The 20,786-nt window shown below is 42.4% G+C and overlaps 1 protein-coding gene and 1 long non-coding RNA gene across 3 annotated transcripts in view; one reads left to right on the top strand and one right to left on the bottom strand.

Moving 5' to 3' along the window:
* pde5a (phosphodiesterase 5A) overlaps positions 1–18,006 on the bottom strand; it is a 131,144-nt gene extending 113,138 nt beyond the window's left edge. For both annotated transcript variants that reach the window (XM_033023575.1, XM_033023584.1), the window contains exon 1: positions 17,595–18,006. In XM_033023575.1, coding sequence (XP_032879466.1) covers positions 17,595–17,692 — 98 coding nt within the window. In that variant the 5' untranslated portion in view covers positions 17,693–18,006. The remainder of the gene's footprint in view (positions 1–17,594) is intronic.
* LOC116974969 lies at positions 18,005–19,792 on the top strand. The gene is made up of 2 exons (XR_004412490.1): positions 18,005–18,320; positions 18,635–19,792. It is a non-coding gene; the product is annotated as an uncharacterized LOC116974969 (long non-coding RNA).
* Positions 19,793–20,786: the final 994 nt, after the last annotated feature.

Below are 20,786 nucleotides of genomic sequence, written 5' to 3'. Positions count from 1 at the left end.
GTTGCATCATCATAGATCTGACAATATGGATACCTTTGTTACTGCTAAACAATTAATTTCCAAAGGTTACTTCATGGCCAGCATCGATTTAAAAGATGCTTACTATTCAGTGCCTATACGAGGTGACCACAGATGTTACTTAAAATTCAACTGGATGGGACAACACTGGCAGTATAAAGCCCTGCCAAATGGTTTATCATCAGCCCCAGGCTGTTCACAAAAATTTTGAAACCAGCCCTAGCGTCTCTACGGAAACGTAAACACATGGTCATGGCATATTTAGATGACATACTCATTGTGGGCAAAACTTTGGAATTGGCCAAACAAACTGTAACAGCCACAAAACAGTTATTTGGGAAACTGGGATTTATTATCCATCCAGTTAAATCTAAACTAACACCTTCCACTAATATGGACTATTTGGGGTTTCACCATTGACTCAGTTCACATGTCGGTGACTCTGCCTAAGGGAAAGGCTAGAGATTTAATAGAGGCTTGCAATAACCTCATTGACATCAGCAAACCATCCATCAGATTGGTAGCAAAAGTAATTGGCAAAATGGTGGCTGCCTTTCCAGCCACACAATTTGGACCTCTACATTACCTAAACTTACAGAGAGCAAAAATACAAGCACTCTAAATTAATGCAGGTCACTTTGACAGACCTATGAAACTACCAATCAGGCTAAAATGGAACTAAAATGGTGGATAGATAACATCTGGCTTTGTTCCAATCCAATCATTGTCAGTAACCCTTCCATGGTACTACAAACTGATGCCAGTGCACTTGGGTGGGGAGCCACCAATACCATCACCAGCTGTGGAGGTGGATGGACTGCTCAGGAGGCATCATTATTACTCACACTGGGCATAAACTACCTGGAAATGTTGGGTGCATTACATGGCCTAAAGTCATATTGTACTGGGTCATATCACCAGCATGTTAGACTACAGATAGACAATACCACCGTGGTAGCATACATTAACCACATGGGTGGAAACAAATCGACATCATGTGACAATCTGGCTAATACAATTTGGCAATGGTCTATCCAGAGAGATATTTGGATATCAGCCACTTACCTACCAGGAAGACTAAATTTAGTGGCACACCAAGTCACGCAAATTTGATAAAAACACCAAATGGATGTTGAATAAAAAAGTATTTGCTGATATTACAGCAAAATATGGAACACCAGATATCGATCTATTCGCATCCAGACTTAACCACCAGTTATCAAATTATGTTTCATGGGAACCAGACCCTGGGGCAGCGGCGACAGATGCATTTTCGCTGCATTGGGGGGGGGAATTGTTTATTTACGCATTCCCTCCTTTCTGCCTCATCAATCGGGTATTAAGGAAAATACAACAAGACTCTGCGTCTGGTATTGGTAGTACCCGATTGGCCTACTCAACCATGGTTCCCAGTGGTATTAAACATGGTATTAGAACCATGTATCACCATCCCACATAGACCAGATTTATTGCTACATCCCGTAACAAGGGATAGCCACCCATGCCATAAACATTTGAACTTATTAATTTGTAGAGTTATAAAAACACTTCTACTACAACTGGGACTGACGGACCGAACAGTGAACATGATCTCGGCGGCCCAAAGACAGTCAACCAAAAAACAGTATCTGGTCTATATCAGGAAGTGGGTGATGCACCGTCATAAAAACAACATCACCTACAGAGACATGAACATCCCGTCTGTTCTGGAATATCTGGCAGGCCTCCACTATGATGAGGGGCTCAGTTACAGTGCCATCAACTGCGCCAGAAGTGCCCTATCGACTTACCTATGGCAGGGGACAGAGCGTTACTCTGTTGGGACTCACCCAATGGTAAAACAACTTATGAGGGGAATTTTAATACTAATCCCCAAGAACCAGCTACTCCCAAATATGGGATGTAATTATTATCCTGAAGATGCTCAGGAATTGGTCTCCAGCAACAGCTCTGTCCCTACACAGACTGACATTAAAAACAGTCATGCTAATGGCATTGGTCACGGCACAAAGGGTACAGTCACTGCATAAACTAAGACTGGACAACATGACTTCCTCAAAAGAAAATATTACGTTTCATATCTATGAGTTAGTAAGCAGAACAGACAGGGATCAGCAGGCCTCAATATACAATTTAGGTCATACCCAACAGATGACCGTCTGTGTATAGTAAGACATCTGACGTTATACATGGAGAAAACGAAAATCCTAAGAGGCAATGAGAAGGCACTTTTTGGTCAGCCACAAGCAACCACACAAAAGAGTGACGGTCCAGACCATCTCAAGATGGCTGAAACAGGTGCTAACACAGGCTGGGGTGGATATTAATATTTTAAATCTCATTCCACCAGGGCTGCAGCTACATCGGCAGCGATACAGTTGGATGTCCCAATGGACCAAATCCTCAAGGCAGCAGGATGGTCTGGGGGGGAAAAAGCATTCCAATTATTTTACAATAAACCAGTAATGAAACCTGGAACGTTTGCAGAAACAATTTTAAGTTCTGTAAATTAATTTAAACCCATAAAAAGGGGTTATAAATTTGTGTTAATAAATTTTATGATTTCAATGTCGAATTCATGTCCAAATTATGTTAACACAATTCCTCCTACAGTCATCAAGGCAGACGTGATGCATGGACTCGTTTCCACGGCATGAAATCACAGAGCTTTAAAATCTTCACGTAGTCACTCACGTGACTCCGAAGTAAAATAGTAAGATTAAACGAGAACTTACCAGTTTGAAGTTTGATCTGTATTTTCTGGAGTTACGATGAGGGATTACGTGCCCTCCGCTCCCACCCTTGATCATATGCTTAACTGGTATCTCTTCTCTAATCTTACTATGTTTAGTCATTACAGTTATCTGTGATTTCACACTGCTGCTTTGAAGAATGACACGCATGCGTCGTGGCGGGGTTCTTCACGTAATCCCTCATCGTAACTCCTCATAAAATACAGATCAAACTTCAAACTGGTAAATTCTCGTTTAATCTTACTATTAATCTATATAGCGGTGACAATCAAGTTTTAGTTTTAGTTTAAAGTTGAGTTAAGAGATACAGCATGGAAACAGGCCCTTCATCCCACTGAGTCCACACCAACCAGAGATCTCTGTACATTAGCACTATCGTACACACTAGGAACAATTTACAATGTTTACCAAATCCAATTAACCTACAAACTTCCACATCTTTGGTTGTGGGAGGAAACCGGAGCACCCAGGGAAAACCCATGTGGTTATGGGGAGAAGGTACAAATTCCATACAGACAGCACCGGTAGTCAGGATCAAATCCAATTCTCTGGCACTGTAATGCCCCTGTCCCACTTAGGAAACCTGAACGGAAACCTCTGGAGACTTTGCGCCCCAACCAAGGTTTCCGTGCGGTTCCTGGAGGTTTTTATCAGTCTCCCTACCTGCTTCCACTACCTGCAACCTCCGGCAACCACCTGCAACCTCCGGGAACCGCACGGAAACCTTGGGTGGGGCACAAAGTCTCCAGAGTTTTCCGTTCAGGTTTCCTAAGTGGGACAGGGGCATAAGGCAGCAACTCTACCCCTGCGCCATCGCACCGCCACAGTTATATGACGTTTTTCATGTACAAATGTTGACTTTTTTCAAAGATGTTATCGGTGATAATCTGTGAATTTGGTTTTCTCTCTGTTTATTCATTTTCTCTCCAACTTACCCCATAAATTTACGAATCAGACGGCAACGCAAAATGTAGGAACATCTTGACAATTCTCGTCTTATCCGACCAGATATATTTCCTTTGTTTTCCTGAACCTTCTCCCATCCTCTCTGCAATTTAAAACTATTAGCTTCTTTTGTAACTTTCTGATGAAGGGTCTATGACCTGAAGTAACTGTTTCTCTTTCCACATATGCTGCCTGTTCATCATTTCCTGCACTATTTAATTTCAGACTTCTAGCATTGCAGCTTTTTTGATTTTTACTAATATCTTGATCTAGAAATGTTTCCAAGCAGCTCACAAAATAATGGGGCAGTTATGTTGGAAAAGCTAGTCAAAGCCGATCAATTTACTACAAATATCTGGGTGACCCAGCAGCCAGAAATATTTGTTTCTATCCACAAATGCTGCCTGACCCACTGAGTTCCTCCAGAACCTTGTTCAGAACTTGAGCCAGAAATATTGATATTGAATCATAGAATCATAGAATCATAGAAAGTAGGTGCGAGAGTAGACCATCAGGTCCGTCGAGCCCGCACCGCCATTCACTCATGGCTGAACACTAAACAGACACACTTACCCACAAACAGTAGACACAAGACACAGAACACAAGACACTACCCTCCCCTCTATACCGCTATCACCCCTCTCCACCCCAAGAACCGCGTGATCTCCTGGGGGAGGCAAAAAACCGGATAAAAACCCAGGTCCAATTCGGGAAAAAAATCCGGGAAATTCCTCTCCGACCCCAATCCAGGCGATCGACACTTGTCCAGGAGATCACTCAGGTCTACTATACTAACCATACCTAGGTCCATATCCCTGCCCTCTCCCCGTAGCCCCTTATCCCCTTGGCAGCTAAAAAAACATCTATTTTTGACTTAAATAAATTTAACGTTTCTGCTTCCACTGCTCCCTGGGGCAGTGAATTCCACAAACTAACCACCCTCTGGGTGAAGAAGTTCTTCCTCATCTCAGTTTTAAAAGAGCCCCCCCTCACTCTGTAACTATGTCCCCTAGTTCTAGCCTCCCCGATCATTGGGAACATCCTCGGTGCATCCACCCGATCAAGGCCCCCACGATCTTATACGTTTCAATGAGATCGCCTCTCATTCTTCTAAACTCCAAAGAGTAGAGTCCCAGCTTACCTAACCTTTCCTCATATGTCAATCCCCTCATTGCAGGAATTAATCTTGTAAACCTTCGCTGCACTGCCTCCAGGGCTAGTACATCCTTTCTTAAGTATGGACCCCCAGAACTGTACACAGTATTCCAAATGTGGTCTCACTAATACCGTGTACAGCGCATTTAGATAAAGCACTTTCAGATGATTTTTACTACCCTTCCTTTCCGTTTTTGCCCCTTTTACATCTAGAGCTTTATCTTCACACATTCTGGATCCTCCTGTCACATTTTGATTTTCCGCTTCCCTAGCCTCCCTTAGCTCACTGTACCCTTACTAAATCACTGTACCTTTAACCAAAAAGCAGAAATGCTAACCTGAGGCTGCACCCAATCAGCTGCTTCCTCTAGTCTGCTCCCACCAATCAGCGGCTTCCCCAGAAACCCTCCCTATGGAGTGTGGAACGTCACGGGATTTGGTAAGCTCTGACCCTCCACCGCTGTCTCCAACGGTCCTGGGTCTCTGGGAGAACAAGCCCCGTGCCCGATTCAAGCCCTCACCGCTCTGACCCTCCACCGCTGTCTCCAACGGTCCTGGGTCTCTGTGAGAACAAGCCCCGTGCCCGATTCAAGCCCTCACCGCTCTGACCCTCCACCGCTGTCTCCAACGGTCCTGGGTCTCCGCTAGAACAAGCCCCGTGCCCGATTCAAGCCCTCACCGCTCTGACCCTCCACCGCTGTCTCCAACGGTCCTGGGTCTCCGCTAGAACAAGCCCCGTGCCCGATTCAAGCCCTCACCGCTCTGACCCTCCACCGCTGTCTCCAACGGTCCTGGGTCTCTGCTAGAACAAGCCCCGTGCCCGATTCAAGCCCTCACCGCTCTGACCCTCCACCGCTGTCTCCAACGGTCCTGGGTCTCCGCTAGAACAAGCCCCGTGCCCGATTCAAGCCCTCACCGCTCTGACCCTCCACCGCTGTCTCCAACGGTCCTGGGTCTCCGCTAGAACAAGCCCCGTGCCCGATTCAAGCCCTCACCGCTCTGACCCTCCACCGCTGTCTCCAACGGTCCTGGGTCTCCGCTAGAACAAGCCCCGTGCCCGATTCAAGCCCTCACCGCTCTGACCCTCCACCGCTGTCTCCAACGGTCCTGGGTCTCCGCTAGAACAAGCCCCGTGCCCGATTCAAGCCCTCACCGCTCTGACCCTCCACCGCTGTCTCCAACGGTCCTGGGTCTCCCAGCTAGCCACAATGTTTGTGTGTTCCAAGATATGCAAGGGAAATTAAAATCAAACATGATCTCTCAATGTGTTCACTGGTGTGGGGGCACAGTATTACATTGAAAGTGATTGGTGACTCATGGACCACTGATTTGATAGCTTATCTTATTTTATTTAAATACATATTTATATAATGCATTTTGTGAGCTGTGTCAACTATCTATACCCCTCTGGAATAGTACACAATAGTTCCACTTCTCCCCACCCCCTCACCCCATTCAATGATTCTCCGGTGATACTGACCATAATATGCCCTCAAAGCTGAAAGGTGGCCTTATATATTATTATGCTGAATGCAGCAGATTGAAGCACTCGTGTTTCAGTTTTTGCAGGAGCTGAAAAAAGCTGCTTTGTATTCTAATGCAGTTATCATTTACTGTACAATGCATTCTTCACTCCATATTGAACATGGCCACCTTTTTTTTTGCAGTTTCTTCATTTACCATGAAATTTAAAATTTTAAATATGCTTTATTTTGTAGGAAATATGAATAAAGATGACTAATGTTTTTATATGAGACCTTTAATTTGGGACATCATTAACAGCTATATTCCACCACTCACCCATAGCCCCCCACGGGAGGCCTGGTCCCCCAACACAACCCATTCCCACACGCAATATTCCACCACTCACCAGTTCCTCCAAAGCAAACCCGTTCCCCCAATGCAATATTCCACCACGCAGCCATAGACCCCAACTATGCAGGCCAGCTCATTTCCCCTATTTACCCTTCCTCATTGTAAACTTTAAACAAAATGCAATTGCATTTGCTAAAGGACTTAGTGTTCTGGGATAGCAACATTGTAGCGGGCAGGGCTACAATCCCAAGCTATGATGTCATAGCTGGTAACTGCTAGTGCAGATTGGAAAAAATCTTTCTCAAAGTGGGGTTTTGTGAACTTAAAAATGTGATCACTTGTAAAATATGACATCAATCTGAACGAAACGTGTTGAAAATACAACACAGGACAATTGTGAGTACGGTGGTGCAAAAATTGTAGTGCTATCTTGCACAATTTAGGCGTAGTTGAAATCATGAAAAGCTGGCAAACAAACACGCTCACACAGACAAGATGAGAGTTTTAGTAATATACTAGACTAAGTGGGACCCGTTGGGTCCCAGCATCACACAGGAGGGCTGGTCATCCAACGCAATATTCCACCTCTCATTATGGGTGTTGTGGGCTGAAGGGACTGGTTTCCAGAGGGCTAGTATGCAAATTGTGCGCCAAATGGATTCTTGGGCTGGCGTCTCAGTCAATCAAGCCTGTTGTGCTGGCAACTCACTCACTCACGGCTGGTGGGCTGGTAGTTGACTCATGGCTAATCCTTGAAATTCTATTTCAAGCAGGGTATAAGGCCACCAAATTCAAGTGCAGTTTCTTACCACTTCTAGCAGGGTGCAAGGCCACCAAATTCAAGTGCAATTTCATACCATTTGAAGTAGGGTGCAAAGCCACTAAAGACAGCGAGTCGTGACCTCTCCCTCCTCCATCTTGCAGAGACTGAGCCACACCCACATTTCCGGGTTTTATAACCCCTCCCCCCCCCCCCCCCCCCCCCGGAAAAGGTGTGGCTTTCATGGAGTGATTGACAGGAGAGAGATTCTCAACATTTAAAAAAAAACTAATAACACTTTTATTTTTCATTGATGGGAAGAATTCTCTGCATCTGGTCAGCGGAGGGGGACTGAGTAAGATGGCCAAAATCACAGCCGTAAGTGGTAGCGTTTTATCTAAAATCAAGATACAGTGCAAACAGAAAGTAAGTGCATTTACAGTAGTGCCTTTTAACTTCAAGCCAAAGCACCCAAGCCACCATTTGCAGTAAGTAGTGCCTTTCAACTTCATGCCACCATCTGCAATAAGTAATGCCTTTCAACTTCAAGCCACACCCAAGCCACCATTTGCAGTAAGTAGTGCCTTTCAAATTCAAGCCAATGCTCCCAAGCCACCATTTGCAGTAAGTAGTGCACTAGTATGAACCATTTTAGAACCAATAGACATTTTTTTTGCAAGCTTTAGAACCAATGGACATTTTTTGCAAGCTTTAGAACCAATAGACATTTTTTGCAAGCTTTAGAACCAATAGACATATTTTTGCCAGCTTTAGAACCAATAGACATATTTTTTGCAGGCTTTAGAACCAATAGAGACACTTTTTGCTAGCTTTAGAACCAATAGACATTTTTTGCAAGCTTTAGAACCAATAGAGACACTTTTTGCAAGCTTTAGAACCAATAGACATTTTTTGCAAGCTTTAGAACCAATAGACATTTTTTTTGCAAGCTTTAGAACCAATAGACATTTTTGCAAGCTTTAGAATCAATAGAGACACTTTTTGCCAGCTTTAGAACCAATAGACATATTTTTGCAAGCTTTAGAACCAATAGACACATTTTTGCAAGCTTAGAACCAATAGAGACATGTTTTGCAAGCTTTAGAACAATAGACATTTTTTGCAAGCTTTAGAACCAATAGACATGTTTTTGCAAGCATTTTAGAACCAATGGACATTTTTTTTGCAAGCTTTAGAACCAATAGTCTTTTTTTTGCAAGCTTTAGAACCAATAGAGACACTTTTTGCAAGCTTTAGAACCAATAGACATTTTTTGCAAGCATTAGAACCAATAGGCATTTTTTTGCAAGCTTTAGAACCAATAGTCATTTTTTTTTGCAAGCTTTAGAACCAATAGTCATTTTTTTTGCAAGCTTTAGAACCAATGGACATTTTTTGCAAGCTTTAGAACCAATAGACATTTTTTGCAAGCTTTAGAACCAATAGACATATTTTTGCCAGCTTTAGAACCTATAGACATATTTTTGCAAGCTTTAGAACCAAGACATATTTTTGCAAGCTTTAGAACCAATAGACATATTTTTTGCAAGCTTTAGAACCAATAGACATATTTTTGCAAGCTTAGAACCAATAGAGACATATTTTTGCCAGCTTTAGAACCAATAGACATATTTTTGCAAGCTTTAGAACCAATAGACATATTTTTGCAAGCTTAGAACCAATAGAGACATTTTATGCTAGCTTTAGAACCAATAGACATGTTTTGCAAGCTTTACAACCAATAGACATTTTTTTGCAAGCTTTAGAACCAATAGACATTTTTTTTGCAAGCTTTAGAACCAATAGACATTTTTTTGCAAGCTTTAGAACTAATAGACACATTCTGCAAGCATTTTAGAACCACTAAGGGCACTTACATTTGAGTAGACATGTGTTCAGTGTTATTCACAGCTCAGAGAAACGTGAACCTCTGCCTACCTCCATCTTGAAGAGACTGTGTGGCACACCATTTCCTGGTTTTATAGTACCTCCCCCTGCCGCCAGCGGGGGCAGCAGAGAGAATGGGAAATTTTGTAAAAACATTAATATCTCTGTCATTTTTAATCGACGGGAAAAATCCTCAGCACACATGCGGCGGAGGGGGGCTCTGAGCAAGGTGGCCAAAAATGACGGCCGTAGGTGGCGGAGTTCTCTCGGAAATCGCAGCACAGATGGCCAAAACCGGTCAAGAACAGACGACTTTTAGTAATATAGATAAAACAAATTGTGCAACATTATATATATATAAAATAAATTATGCAACATTTAATATAAATATATAATTTAAAAATCTGTCAAATATTGGATAATTTGTTGGATTGAAGGGTCTTACCCTGCCTTGCAGTGCTCTCAAGTGTTTTCTGCCCGGCAGTTGTGAGATTTCCATCTCTCCATGGAGGGAGAGGCAGATCGCCATGATGGTATGAATGATAGAATATTATCCAGATTCTGCTGGCTCCAACTATGGTATTCTGCCAATTGCTGTTGTGTCTCTTCAAGAACTAAATAGATGATGGTGTACCAATAGCTTGTGACTTAGATTGTATATCCGTAGCATTAGCCACTAGATAGCTGCCAACTGAAATAAACATTGCCCAGAACATGACGCACTCATGACTCCAGTTTAGTCTAGTGAGACAACACGGTGTTGCTGGATAACAGGAACTGAAAGCTACCCTGTCGCTCCCTCTGGGTTAGCAGAGATCCAAAGCTCTCGACTTGAGACTCCACAGTGGTGCAGTGCCTTTGAATAGCCTCATTCTTTGATTCCAGAAATCTAACCCATCAGGTTCTGTGTTGATATGCACCTGTGTCAACTCCAGATTAGTAGCAAACTTCCTTTGAATTGGCACCATCTACTGTGTTAAATGAACTGCTCCACGTTCACACTCATCTTTTACATCTACCCTGACAGATCAGACAATCAAGACAAGGCACTAGGCATTATGCTGCATACTCCCATTTGATATCTCCTAAATCTTACCTCTCATGGTCCTCTGGTGATTTCCTCAGGAAAATATTACAGAATGGAGTGATTGCCACAACAATTTCTCTTTACCTCCTGCACAAAAGCAGGCAACTCCTTTTATGTGCCTTACCTGATGCGACAGACGCCTGTAACCCTGTTTTCCCTCACTGTCCCAGAAGTGAGCTGGCACTTGGTATGGATAAAAGGCTGGCACCCGGGCTGAAAAGATGAAGTACGAAGGAAAGCTGGCCAGGAATATAAACAAGGACAGTAAAATCTTCTTTAGATATGTTAAGGGAAAAAGAGTAGCAAAGTCAAATGTGGGTCCCTTGAAGGCAGACACGGGTGAAATTATTATGGGCAACAAGGAAATGGCAGAAGATTTGAATAGGTACTTCGGATCTGTCTTCACTAAGGAAGACACAAACAATCTCCCAGATGTACTGGAGGACAGAGGATCTATGGGGGTAGAGGAACTTAAATACATTTTCATTATGCGAGAAATAGTATTGGGTAGGTTAATGGGACTGAAGGATGATAAATCCCCTGGGCCTGATGGTCTGCATCCCAGGGTCCTCAAGGAGGTGGCTCTGGAAATAGTCAACATGGATTTATGAACGGGAAGTCATGCTTGACTAATCTTCTGGTATTTTATGAGGATGTGACAAGTAAAATAGATGAAGGGGTGCCAGTGGATGTAGTGTATCTAGACTTTCAGAAAGCCTTTGATAAGGTCCCGCACGGGAGACTGGTGACTAAAATTAGAGCACATGGTATTGGGGATAGGGTGTTGACATGGATAGAAAATTGATTGGCAGACCGGAAGCAAAGAGTAGGAGTGAACGGGTCCTTTTCAGAATGGCAGGCAGTGGCGAGTGGAGTGCCGCAAGGCTCGGTGTTGGGGCCGCAACTGTTTACCATATATATTAACGATTTGGAAGTGGGAGTTAGGAGCAACACTAGCAAGTTTGCGGATGACACAAAGCTGTGCGGCAGTGTGAACTGTGAAGAGGATGTTAGGAGGTTGCCAACATCCTGGACAGGTTGAGTTAGTGGGTAGATGCGTGGCAGATGCAGTATAATATAGGTAAATGTGAGGTTATCCCCTTTGGCGGCAAAAACAAGGGGGCAGATTATTATTTCAATGGTGTTAGGTTAGGTAAGGGGGAGGTGCAGCGAGACCTGTGCATCCTTGTACACCGGTCACTGAAAGTTGGCTTACAGGTACAGCAGGCAGAGAAGAAAGCTAATGGAATGTTGGCCTTCATAACAAGAGGATTTCAGTATAGGAATAAAGAGGTTCTTCTACAGTTGTATAGGGCTCTGGTGGGACCATATCTGGAGCATTGTGTACAGTTTTGGTCTCCTAATTTGAGGTAGGACATCCTTGTGATTGAGGCAGTCAGCCATGATAACAATGAATGGCGATGCTGGCTCAAAGGGCCGAATGGCCTCCTCCTGCACCTATTTTCTATGTTTCTATGTTCTATGATAAATGCAATGTTGCAGAATGCCTCTCAAAGCCATGTCAGCGACATGTTCATCATCATCTTACATCCAAGCATGGCTCTTTGGGGTTGATGTGAGTGGTTGGTTCCAGAAATGAACTCCACAGTCACCCAATTTAAGATGTACCTGGATTGTCCTGGTCCCTGCATATACCACTCTATCCTGCTGAACTGCCCAACTACTATTTTGGCGTCTTTGTCCATGAAGCAAGAAGTTCTCTGCTCCGTTGCTCTCTGCCTCTTATTTTATGATTTATTACAACTTGCAGTAGAGTCATTTTAAGGGCTGCAGCATACCTCCCTCCAACACTCTGCCAAAGTGTCCCAACACCCCACTTCCCCAGTGTCACACCGAATTATAGCATCCTTGCAAAATGGTCCTAGATGCTTCTGTTGTGCCAACTACTTTGCAACTGAGGCATTTTTATCACAGTGTGAGGAAAACTATACTTGTTTTGAGACACAAAGTTCATGACTGAAAATATATTTTGAGGCAGTCTATTCAACACCATAATTTGGGAGAAAACTGATTCCTAACATTTTTTAAATATATAACCGCTGCATCTGGTGCAAGAAATCCAAAAGTCATAAGAGCTCATAAAATATATCACCATTTTCGTTCACTGATGTAAGTCCCCAGATTCAACAACAGGCATTCATACACAACTTTTAACTTAACCTTCCAACATACATGAGTTCTATCAATAAATAATTTGACACCAAGTCACAGAAGGAGACATCAGGTTAGATACACAAAACTGGATCAAAATCTCGATTTTAAGCGTGTCTTAAAAGAGGAGATGGGCTAGAGCGGTGTAGCGGTCTAGGCAGAGAATTCCCAAGTATTGTAGCTGGAGGGATATTTGGCAACGTAGAAGCAACTCAAATAGGAAATGTGGAAGAAATTATAAATGCAAAACACATACCATGATAAGTGATCATGCTGGAAGGGGTTCTAATTTTAGAATGGAGCAAGGCCAAGCAAGGATTTGAAATAAGGGAAAGAATTTGGATAGGTACGGCATCCAAGCATTTGACAGTAAAGGACATAAGTTTGGATATGGGCATCAAAGTTTTGGATGATTTCAGGCCAATGAAGATGGTTAGAGAACAACAGTTTGTAATGTATGGAAATCTGGATTGCAGAATGAAGATGTTTGTATTACATTCTTAAAGACTGCCCATACTTATATGAAAATTTCAATGCTGTGGGATTACTGTTGTGCTAATTTTACCACCTAATATTTTCTTTATCCAAATGGTCTACCTAATTACAATAACTATTTTGGTGGTAATATTTAATGCCTGCATCCCAAGTTGTGTTAACTTTTTTTGCTGCTTTTTCAATCTCTTGAGGCTCACGGTGCTTTTTAACATAAGTTTCTAAAAAATGAACAACTGAACTAATGTCACAAAAATGGTCCTTATGAAAGCTGTACAGAGCACCATATCTCTGTATTCTAAACAGAATCTGCAAAACTTATTTAGCAAACGTAATACAGTATTCATATGAAAGAATTGTGTAGATGTACAACATAGAAACAGGCTCTTCAGACTGCATTGACTATAAAGCACCCAGTTAAATTAATCCTGTTAATTCCCATTAACTCCATCCGGATTCTGCCATTTACCTACACATTAGGGACGATTTACAATGGCCAATTAACCTAACAACCAGTATGTCTTTGGAATGTAGGTTGAAAGCAGAGCAGCTAGAGGTTACACTGTCATAGGAAGACTGTGAAAACTCCATAAAGACAGTATCACGTCGGAATTAAACCAAAGTTGCTGGAGCCATGAGGCAGCAGTTCTGCTGTACCATCCAAGTAGCACTTCAATAATATTCACAGAATGCCTTCAAGATACAGCACTGAAGCAGGTCCTTCAGCATGTGAACCAGAAGTGAGAGTGGTTACAGGCAGTCGAGGGCAGCCGTAGGCAATCTCCTTCGCTGACCGGGCATTTTGATTGGCTCATTGGAGCTTTTAGGACCAAGGAAGACCTACCGGTAGGTTAAATGCCCGCTAAACTTGATTTAGGGGGGATGATTTTTTGTCTGTATGGTAATCCTGTTAGTCTTTGTCCAATATGGCTGCCGTGAAGGGAGAGTGGACGCTGGCGCGCTTTAGCTGCCGCTGCTCTCTCTTCACATTGTGTTTTTGATTTTTTGTTTTTGGACTGAATTCTGTTTTTAATTTGTGTTTCTGTGATGTCTTTATTATTTATTTTATTCTGATTATATGTTTATATTCCTGTTAATCTATGTGAGGTGTCCTTGAGATGTCTGAAAGGCGCCCAATAAATTAAATTTATTATTATTATTATTATAAACTTTATTAAACTTCTTAAAAGTGTTTCCACTCCTTCTCCCCCCCTTCTATCCCGCTTCTATCCCCTTCTCTCCCCCCCCCCCCCCCCCCACCCACTCCTCCACGCGTTCTAAAGGACTTACCATTACTGTGCAGCGTTTTACCTTCTTCTTCATTGCGGGTGTGAATTTCAGACAGCGCTCCCCGGCTTTCCCTGGACCCAACCTTTGCGATGTGTTTCTGTGTGTGTGTGTGTGTGTGTGTGTGTGTGTGTGTGTGTGTGTGTGTGTGTGTGTGTGTGTGTGTGTGTGTGTGTGTGTGTGTGCGCGTGCGCGTGTGCGTGTGCCTGTGCCTGTGCCTGTGTCTGTGTGTGTGTGTGTGTGTGTGTGTGTGTGTGTGTGTGTGTGTGTGTGTGTGTGTGTGTGTGTGTGAGGTCGGTCGATCCAGCTCACTGATTTCAATGGGGAATATGATCAGGAACTGTAAAATCAACACACACACTGTATTCATTTTTGTCACTTTTCTTTGGAGAGACGATTATCACCAATAATTCTGTGTAAAATGCCATTTCTTAAGTGATGTTCAGTTAATTGCTTCTATAATTGCACTGCGCTGTGATAGTCATGGTGTGTAAATAAAATAATTCTATTTTGTATTACCAACGACTACTTCCTTCATAATGTTTAATAGCACCGTGATAAATTCAGACATCATCTTTCTTCCGAAGAGCATCATTCAGGTTCTGAATTAAAATTCTTACTCATACTATTTGCAGCATAAAGAATGATACACGTTTGCATACTTCTTTCTATCAATATAAATTCCTGCTGCTGATGACCTAGATGAGTTTCTGAGGCTTAGAGCAAAAAATGAGACCATGCCAGAATGTATAATGAAATATTCACTTATCCAATGTTATTTTAGATTCCTCATAAGATCAGGTTCAATAATTTGTCTATAGCACAACATTTCAAACCCACATCACAGAAAAAATATATAATTTTTGGCGGGTTAGAAAATAATTTCCTGAAGCACAGGTGCGTTACTATGGAAGGCAGATCCTTTAATCATCCCATCAGTGGCTTACTTTGGCAGCATGTGGTGACAAATTGGTCCATTTCCTGTAGTTTCCTCCACATAAACATTTCAAAGACTGGAGTAATTACCTTTATCCTTACCCCATACTTCATTCCCTTTCTTCTGAATTCATCCATGTGCTATCAAGAACTTCCACTGAATCACTCTTCATCTCCTTGGTGTCATTCATGCCTGACCCATAAACAATCTTCAGGTGATACTTGTATCCAGTCACATTTATTCTCCAGGTTCTTTCCTAAATACTCATAATTTTCTCCCCCTCAAATATGTTTCTAATTCCTTCTGGAATTCATGATAGCATCAGCTTCCATCAACCTTTAGCCAGTAAATAGCAACTCAGTCCACTTGCTGCCTGAAGCAACGTTTCTTAATGTTGTCCCTCATTCGTTTACCACTTGCTTTAAAGCCACGAGCTCTGCCTTCTGCCAATGGAAACCACACCTTTTAATTCACTTAATGTAATGTCTATCAAATCACCTCTCAAATTCTTCTATTCTAAGGAGAATGTTTCCAAATTCTCCAGTCTATCCATGTATGTGTCATTGAGGATGTTCCCTGAATTTTTTTGGTCCTGTACCAGGGTCTCCTCAAGTCCTTTGAATAGTACAGCAAACAGAACTGGGTGCAATGCTCCCATTGCGGCCTAAACTAACGCTACTCTTACTTTTGTATTATCTGCCATTATTATAAAGCCTAGGAGTCCAATGCATTTTAACAGATTTCTGAATCTGTCCTTCCAAATTCAAGAGTTTATTCACAAATATATGCAAGTCATTTTGAACCTGCTGTCCTTTCATAACACACTCCACATTTTCCTAGTGAATATATATATTATCTTGCACCACCATCTACCCCCCCCCCCCCCATATTAAATTCCATCCTAACACATAACTACCTATTCCATCGGCATGTCAGTTTCCTCTTTCTCCTCAACGTCCACCACATTTCAAAACCTTGTACCAACTGCAGATTTTGAAATGCTGCCCAGGACATTAATATGTTAAAGAAAGCAATGTTTCTACCACCAAACCTTGGAGAACACAACTGGTTATTCGACATTTCATATTGGGGCTGATGTTTTCCATTTAGCATTACAATATTTAAAGCAGTAATAATTTTGTTCTCTGGGCAAAATAATTGTGAATCAGATAGCAGACTTTTAAAATCAATTTACGGGGAATAAACCATTTATTCCAAATGTCTGTCTTTTTTGCTGTTTTAAAATATTCAAATATTATACGATTTGATAAGATCACAAAAGATAACTTTGTAAACTAAGCACATTATTTTAAATTTGAGGAATATGCTTTGAACTGTCAGGAAAATCAATGCTCTGATAATTTCTGGAACAATATTTATGAGTTTAGCACTTTAATTCATAAACTATTTGTATGATTATTATCAACTTTCTTACTCTTTCCTACATCTGTAAAATTTCATATAATAAATATAATTTCATCATGTGGTCAGGTAGAATCTATGGAGAGAGGGAGACACCACTAATATTTCAGATCGAAGGTTTTTCCTATTACAAAGTTTTCTATCTGAACACGCTGTCTGGCCAGTTGAGTGTTTACAGCAATTTCCATTTTCATTTCAGATTACCGTCATCTGCATTTGTTTTTCAATTTATCCAATTATCATGTAATATTTCAATTTGACGTGTTGCGCCGACTGCAATATTTCTTATTCTAGTCTGTCAACAGCAGTATGTCGTGGATTATTCTTGCCAAGTATTATTAACTCTAACATGGCAGCTGTTTTCCGTTTAAAAAAGTGAAAGATGACTCCTTTGTATTACACACAGTTATCATCATCATACTTCGCTTAAGTAAAACAATCCCAACTTTTCACACGACACAACAAGGAAATAGTAAGTACGTTCTGTGATTGTGCGGCTGGCACGACTGGTACCCGCCAAAACCTATATTCAAATAGAAGCTACAAATAACAGGGTGTTTGTCGACTAATTGCCACTTATTCGGCTTTTCTTTCCTCGGCCGATTCTATCGATTCGTAAAATCCCAGCATTTTCCTTCTGTGACCTTTCATTGCCCGAAGGCCGTTCAAACTTTATGAAGTTGTCACTTCACTGCGCTCCGTATCAACTTGTCAACAACAATCCCAAAAGGACATGCAAATTAATATAGTGTAATGCTGCTCCACAACACGCAATTCTCCAGAAACACACTTCCCCGTCCGATTGCATGCATTGGGTCCCTTCAACAAAAAGGCACGCAGGTCTGGTCGTTTTGCTCTCCTTACCTGGTCGCCTTCCGAACGAAGTATGAATGTGCAAAGTCCAAATTATCATCGAGCCAAGCCTCCGTGCGCTCGTAGTCGGTGGGGCTGTACGTCGCCATGGTCCAGTTCAGCCCTATTGCACTCCTTCAAGTGTCACTCTCGCACCGACTGCTCCCGCCGGGTGTGCAACTTGCACCGCCCGCCTTGTTGCTCTGGGTCTACCGCTCTCCCCGGCGCTCTTTCCCCCGCACCCTCATTGCCCTGCCGCACTATCACTCACACACACTCCCTCTCTCTCTCGCCGTTCTCCCCGGGTTTGCAACCATTTCCCCCGAGACTGTCACTCTTCTCCTCGGGACTCCCCACCCACCAGCTGCCCTCCCCTCCACTCCTCCCCAGGGCATCCACCCTTTCGCGTCCGGAGCAGCCGCCGGCTGTCAGTCTCTCCCCGGTTGCTCCAGTTTACACCGCAGCCTGTGCAGCCAGTCCCAAGTCACCGTGGCCGCTGCTGCAGGGACGCCGCCGAGTGCAGGAGCCGGGGCACTTCCCATCCACTCCCCTCTCTGTGATGGTGGGTATCCCGGGGCTAGAGGAGTTGTGGAAGGCACCGGGCAGCAGCGGAGCGAGGAACAGCTCCAATACACGCCTGGCAATTTCGCTCCACAGTCAACCCCAATCTCCTCTTGCACTCCATACAGTGTGATTGTTCTGATTTGTCAATCATTGTTCATTTCAAACAGTTCATGGGTAAGACGTTCACCTTTGCAACGATACCAGTCAACGACTCGTAGGAGTTCTCAATTTTTCCCTTTATTGCATTTTCTTACAAAAATGCTTATACACAGCGGCCATTTTTAACAAAGTATTGTATTTTTGGTTGTATTAGTATTATAAGAAAATAACTTGCTCCAGTAATATTTACTTTAGAATCGTTGTTTCTAACATGTTTGACTGCATTCATAAATATGCTGGGTTTTTTCACATTGGTTTCAACTGCTAGTGTCGTTTTCGCCAATAATATGTTTTTATAAAGACTGATTAAACTTTGTAATTATTCCCAGACGCCTTCCTTGACATATTTTATGCTGCATCGTACAAGGCCCATGGGATGAATAATACCTCTCAGCCAACAAAGAGATATGAAGAATGAAATTCAGTAGCCCCCGAAAACGGCGCGCAGATTGAGATGTGGGATTAACCTGTGGTCGTTATTTATGATGCCGTCTGCTAATGAGCATGACTGCGGCATGCAGCGAGCACTGACTCTGCCGGTGGGTAGCTCCAAACCGCAGCAACACAAAGCTAGCCTGGACTGCTGAAAGGAAGGAAACGTGCTTTGTGCTCTCGATACATGATCTAATCATGACTCTACTAAGGGGAGATTTTGCAACATTGCACTGCAGTTTTAATGCAAGCTGGGGATGAAAGAAGGAGCCGTATTATTTTGTCAAGAGACCGGGATAGTTGATAAACACCCATATGGCAATGACACCGGACAGTTGTGATCGGCAATATTCGGTCACAAGTTGACAGCCAGATCACTGACATTTTTATAGCTCCCGATTCTTTTGCAGGACTAGATGGCACATAATCGCAGACAACGGGGGCTAATTGCGGGGAGGTACACAAAAATGCTGGAGAAACTCAGCGGGTGCAGCAGCATCTATGCAGCGAAGGAAATAGGCAACATTTCGGGCCGAAACCCTTCTTCAGACTTATTCTTAAACACTAATTGTGGGGAGACAGGTATCAAGATAGGACGGACCGTTCTGTTATTATCGGGAAGACGGTGGAGGATCTCACCCATAAAATCGGCCGCATTACTCATCGGAACCTTTTTCAAATATCCATCCAATTAAGATATGGATTATAATTTGTACCACAGAATTTTGCTGATGCTACCGAGAGGAAAAAAGAAAAAAAAGAGAATAAATAAATGCAAACAAACATAAACGTCGATTATTGCTGATCATTTCAGATTGTAAAGTTCAGTTACACTTTAATAGAGTTTAGTAACAAACACTTTATCGAGCTTTCGAGTCAAGCACTGTCAATTAAATAGTTTACTTCATTGCAACCTCTGGTGAAATGACCAGCCATTACTTGAGATTTCAACATTATGTTGTGTAACTTTAACTGTGAAGACAATAGGATATATTGCATATATTGTGTGAAATACTGCATATATTTTGTAATACATTAATATATGAGTGCCCCAATGGGAATGGTAGGAATCTTTTCTTTGATGGCCTTTGTATGCATTCTTGCTTTTGCATCTTTGGAATTTTGACAGCTGAATGAGGCAGCTAAAGAAAGCAAAGGGCAACACTTCATGCTATCGGAAAGATATATGTGATTCATGAATGCCAGCTGGCCAATCCTGAAATACTCTTATAGGGACATATGAATAAATCAAATTACGTAGTAATCGAAGTAGTTAGATATTTTACTTTTGGTCACTATGCCATTAGTTTCTATTTGCCATTTCATTACATGTTCAAACAATTGGTACATACATAGATTATCAATTTGCAACATTTACAGAATATTCTCCAAGTTACATAATATTGGAGGCTATCTTTCACTTCTGTAATTGGTCTTACTACAGACCTTCTCGTTTTTACTTTGGTATTCAGTCTCATAAACTAATTCTAAATTATCTGCAGCAGGAAACTAATTGATAAAGCCTTTCTTTAGCGGGATGATGAGGTTCTTTATTGTTATGAAAGGGCTTGATGGATAAAGCATCTTTTACCCAGAAAGTGGTTAAGACATCACAAAGAATACACAAGGCAAATAATATGAATGGATATAAGGGAAAGGTGATTAGATGCATGAAGGAGAAGGGAATAGAAGTTTATGCAGACTGCATTATAAGGATAGGATATGGTTTGTCTGGAGCAGGAGCATCAATAGTTGGGCTTAATTGCCTGCATCTGTACTGTATATTATATGAATTAGATGTAAAGGGATTTTCATTTGGTGCAAGGGATTGCACTCCCTGAATGTTCAACTAGCCTGCTGACATATAGCAGAACATACAACATCCCAGGCTGTAGGGCCTGGAACAGTCATCCCTGTCTTCACCTGGCCACCTCCGCCTTTGTGCCCGGGGGTACCTTCCGCACCCTACCTTGAGGGCACGGATGGTAAGACCGGGGTTCCATCTTTTACCCGCCCCTGCTCTTATGTCCATTATTGCCGGCTCCTTCC

This window comes from Amblyraja radiata, chromosome 1 (genome assembly GCF_010909765.2).
Source record: "Amblyraja radiata isolate CabotCenter1 chromosome 1, sAmbRad1.1.pri, whole genome shotgun sequence".
NCBI classification, from domain to species: Eukaryota; Metazoa; Chordata; class Chondrichthyes; order Rajiformes; family Rajidae; genus Amblyraja; species Amblyraja radiata.
Note: the sequence above shows the minus strand (reverse complement) of the source record. Positions and strands in the feature narration are given on the sequence as shown.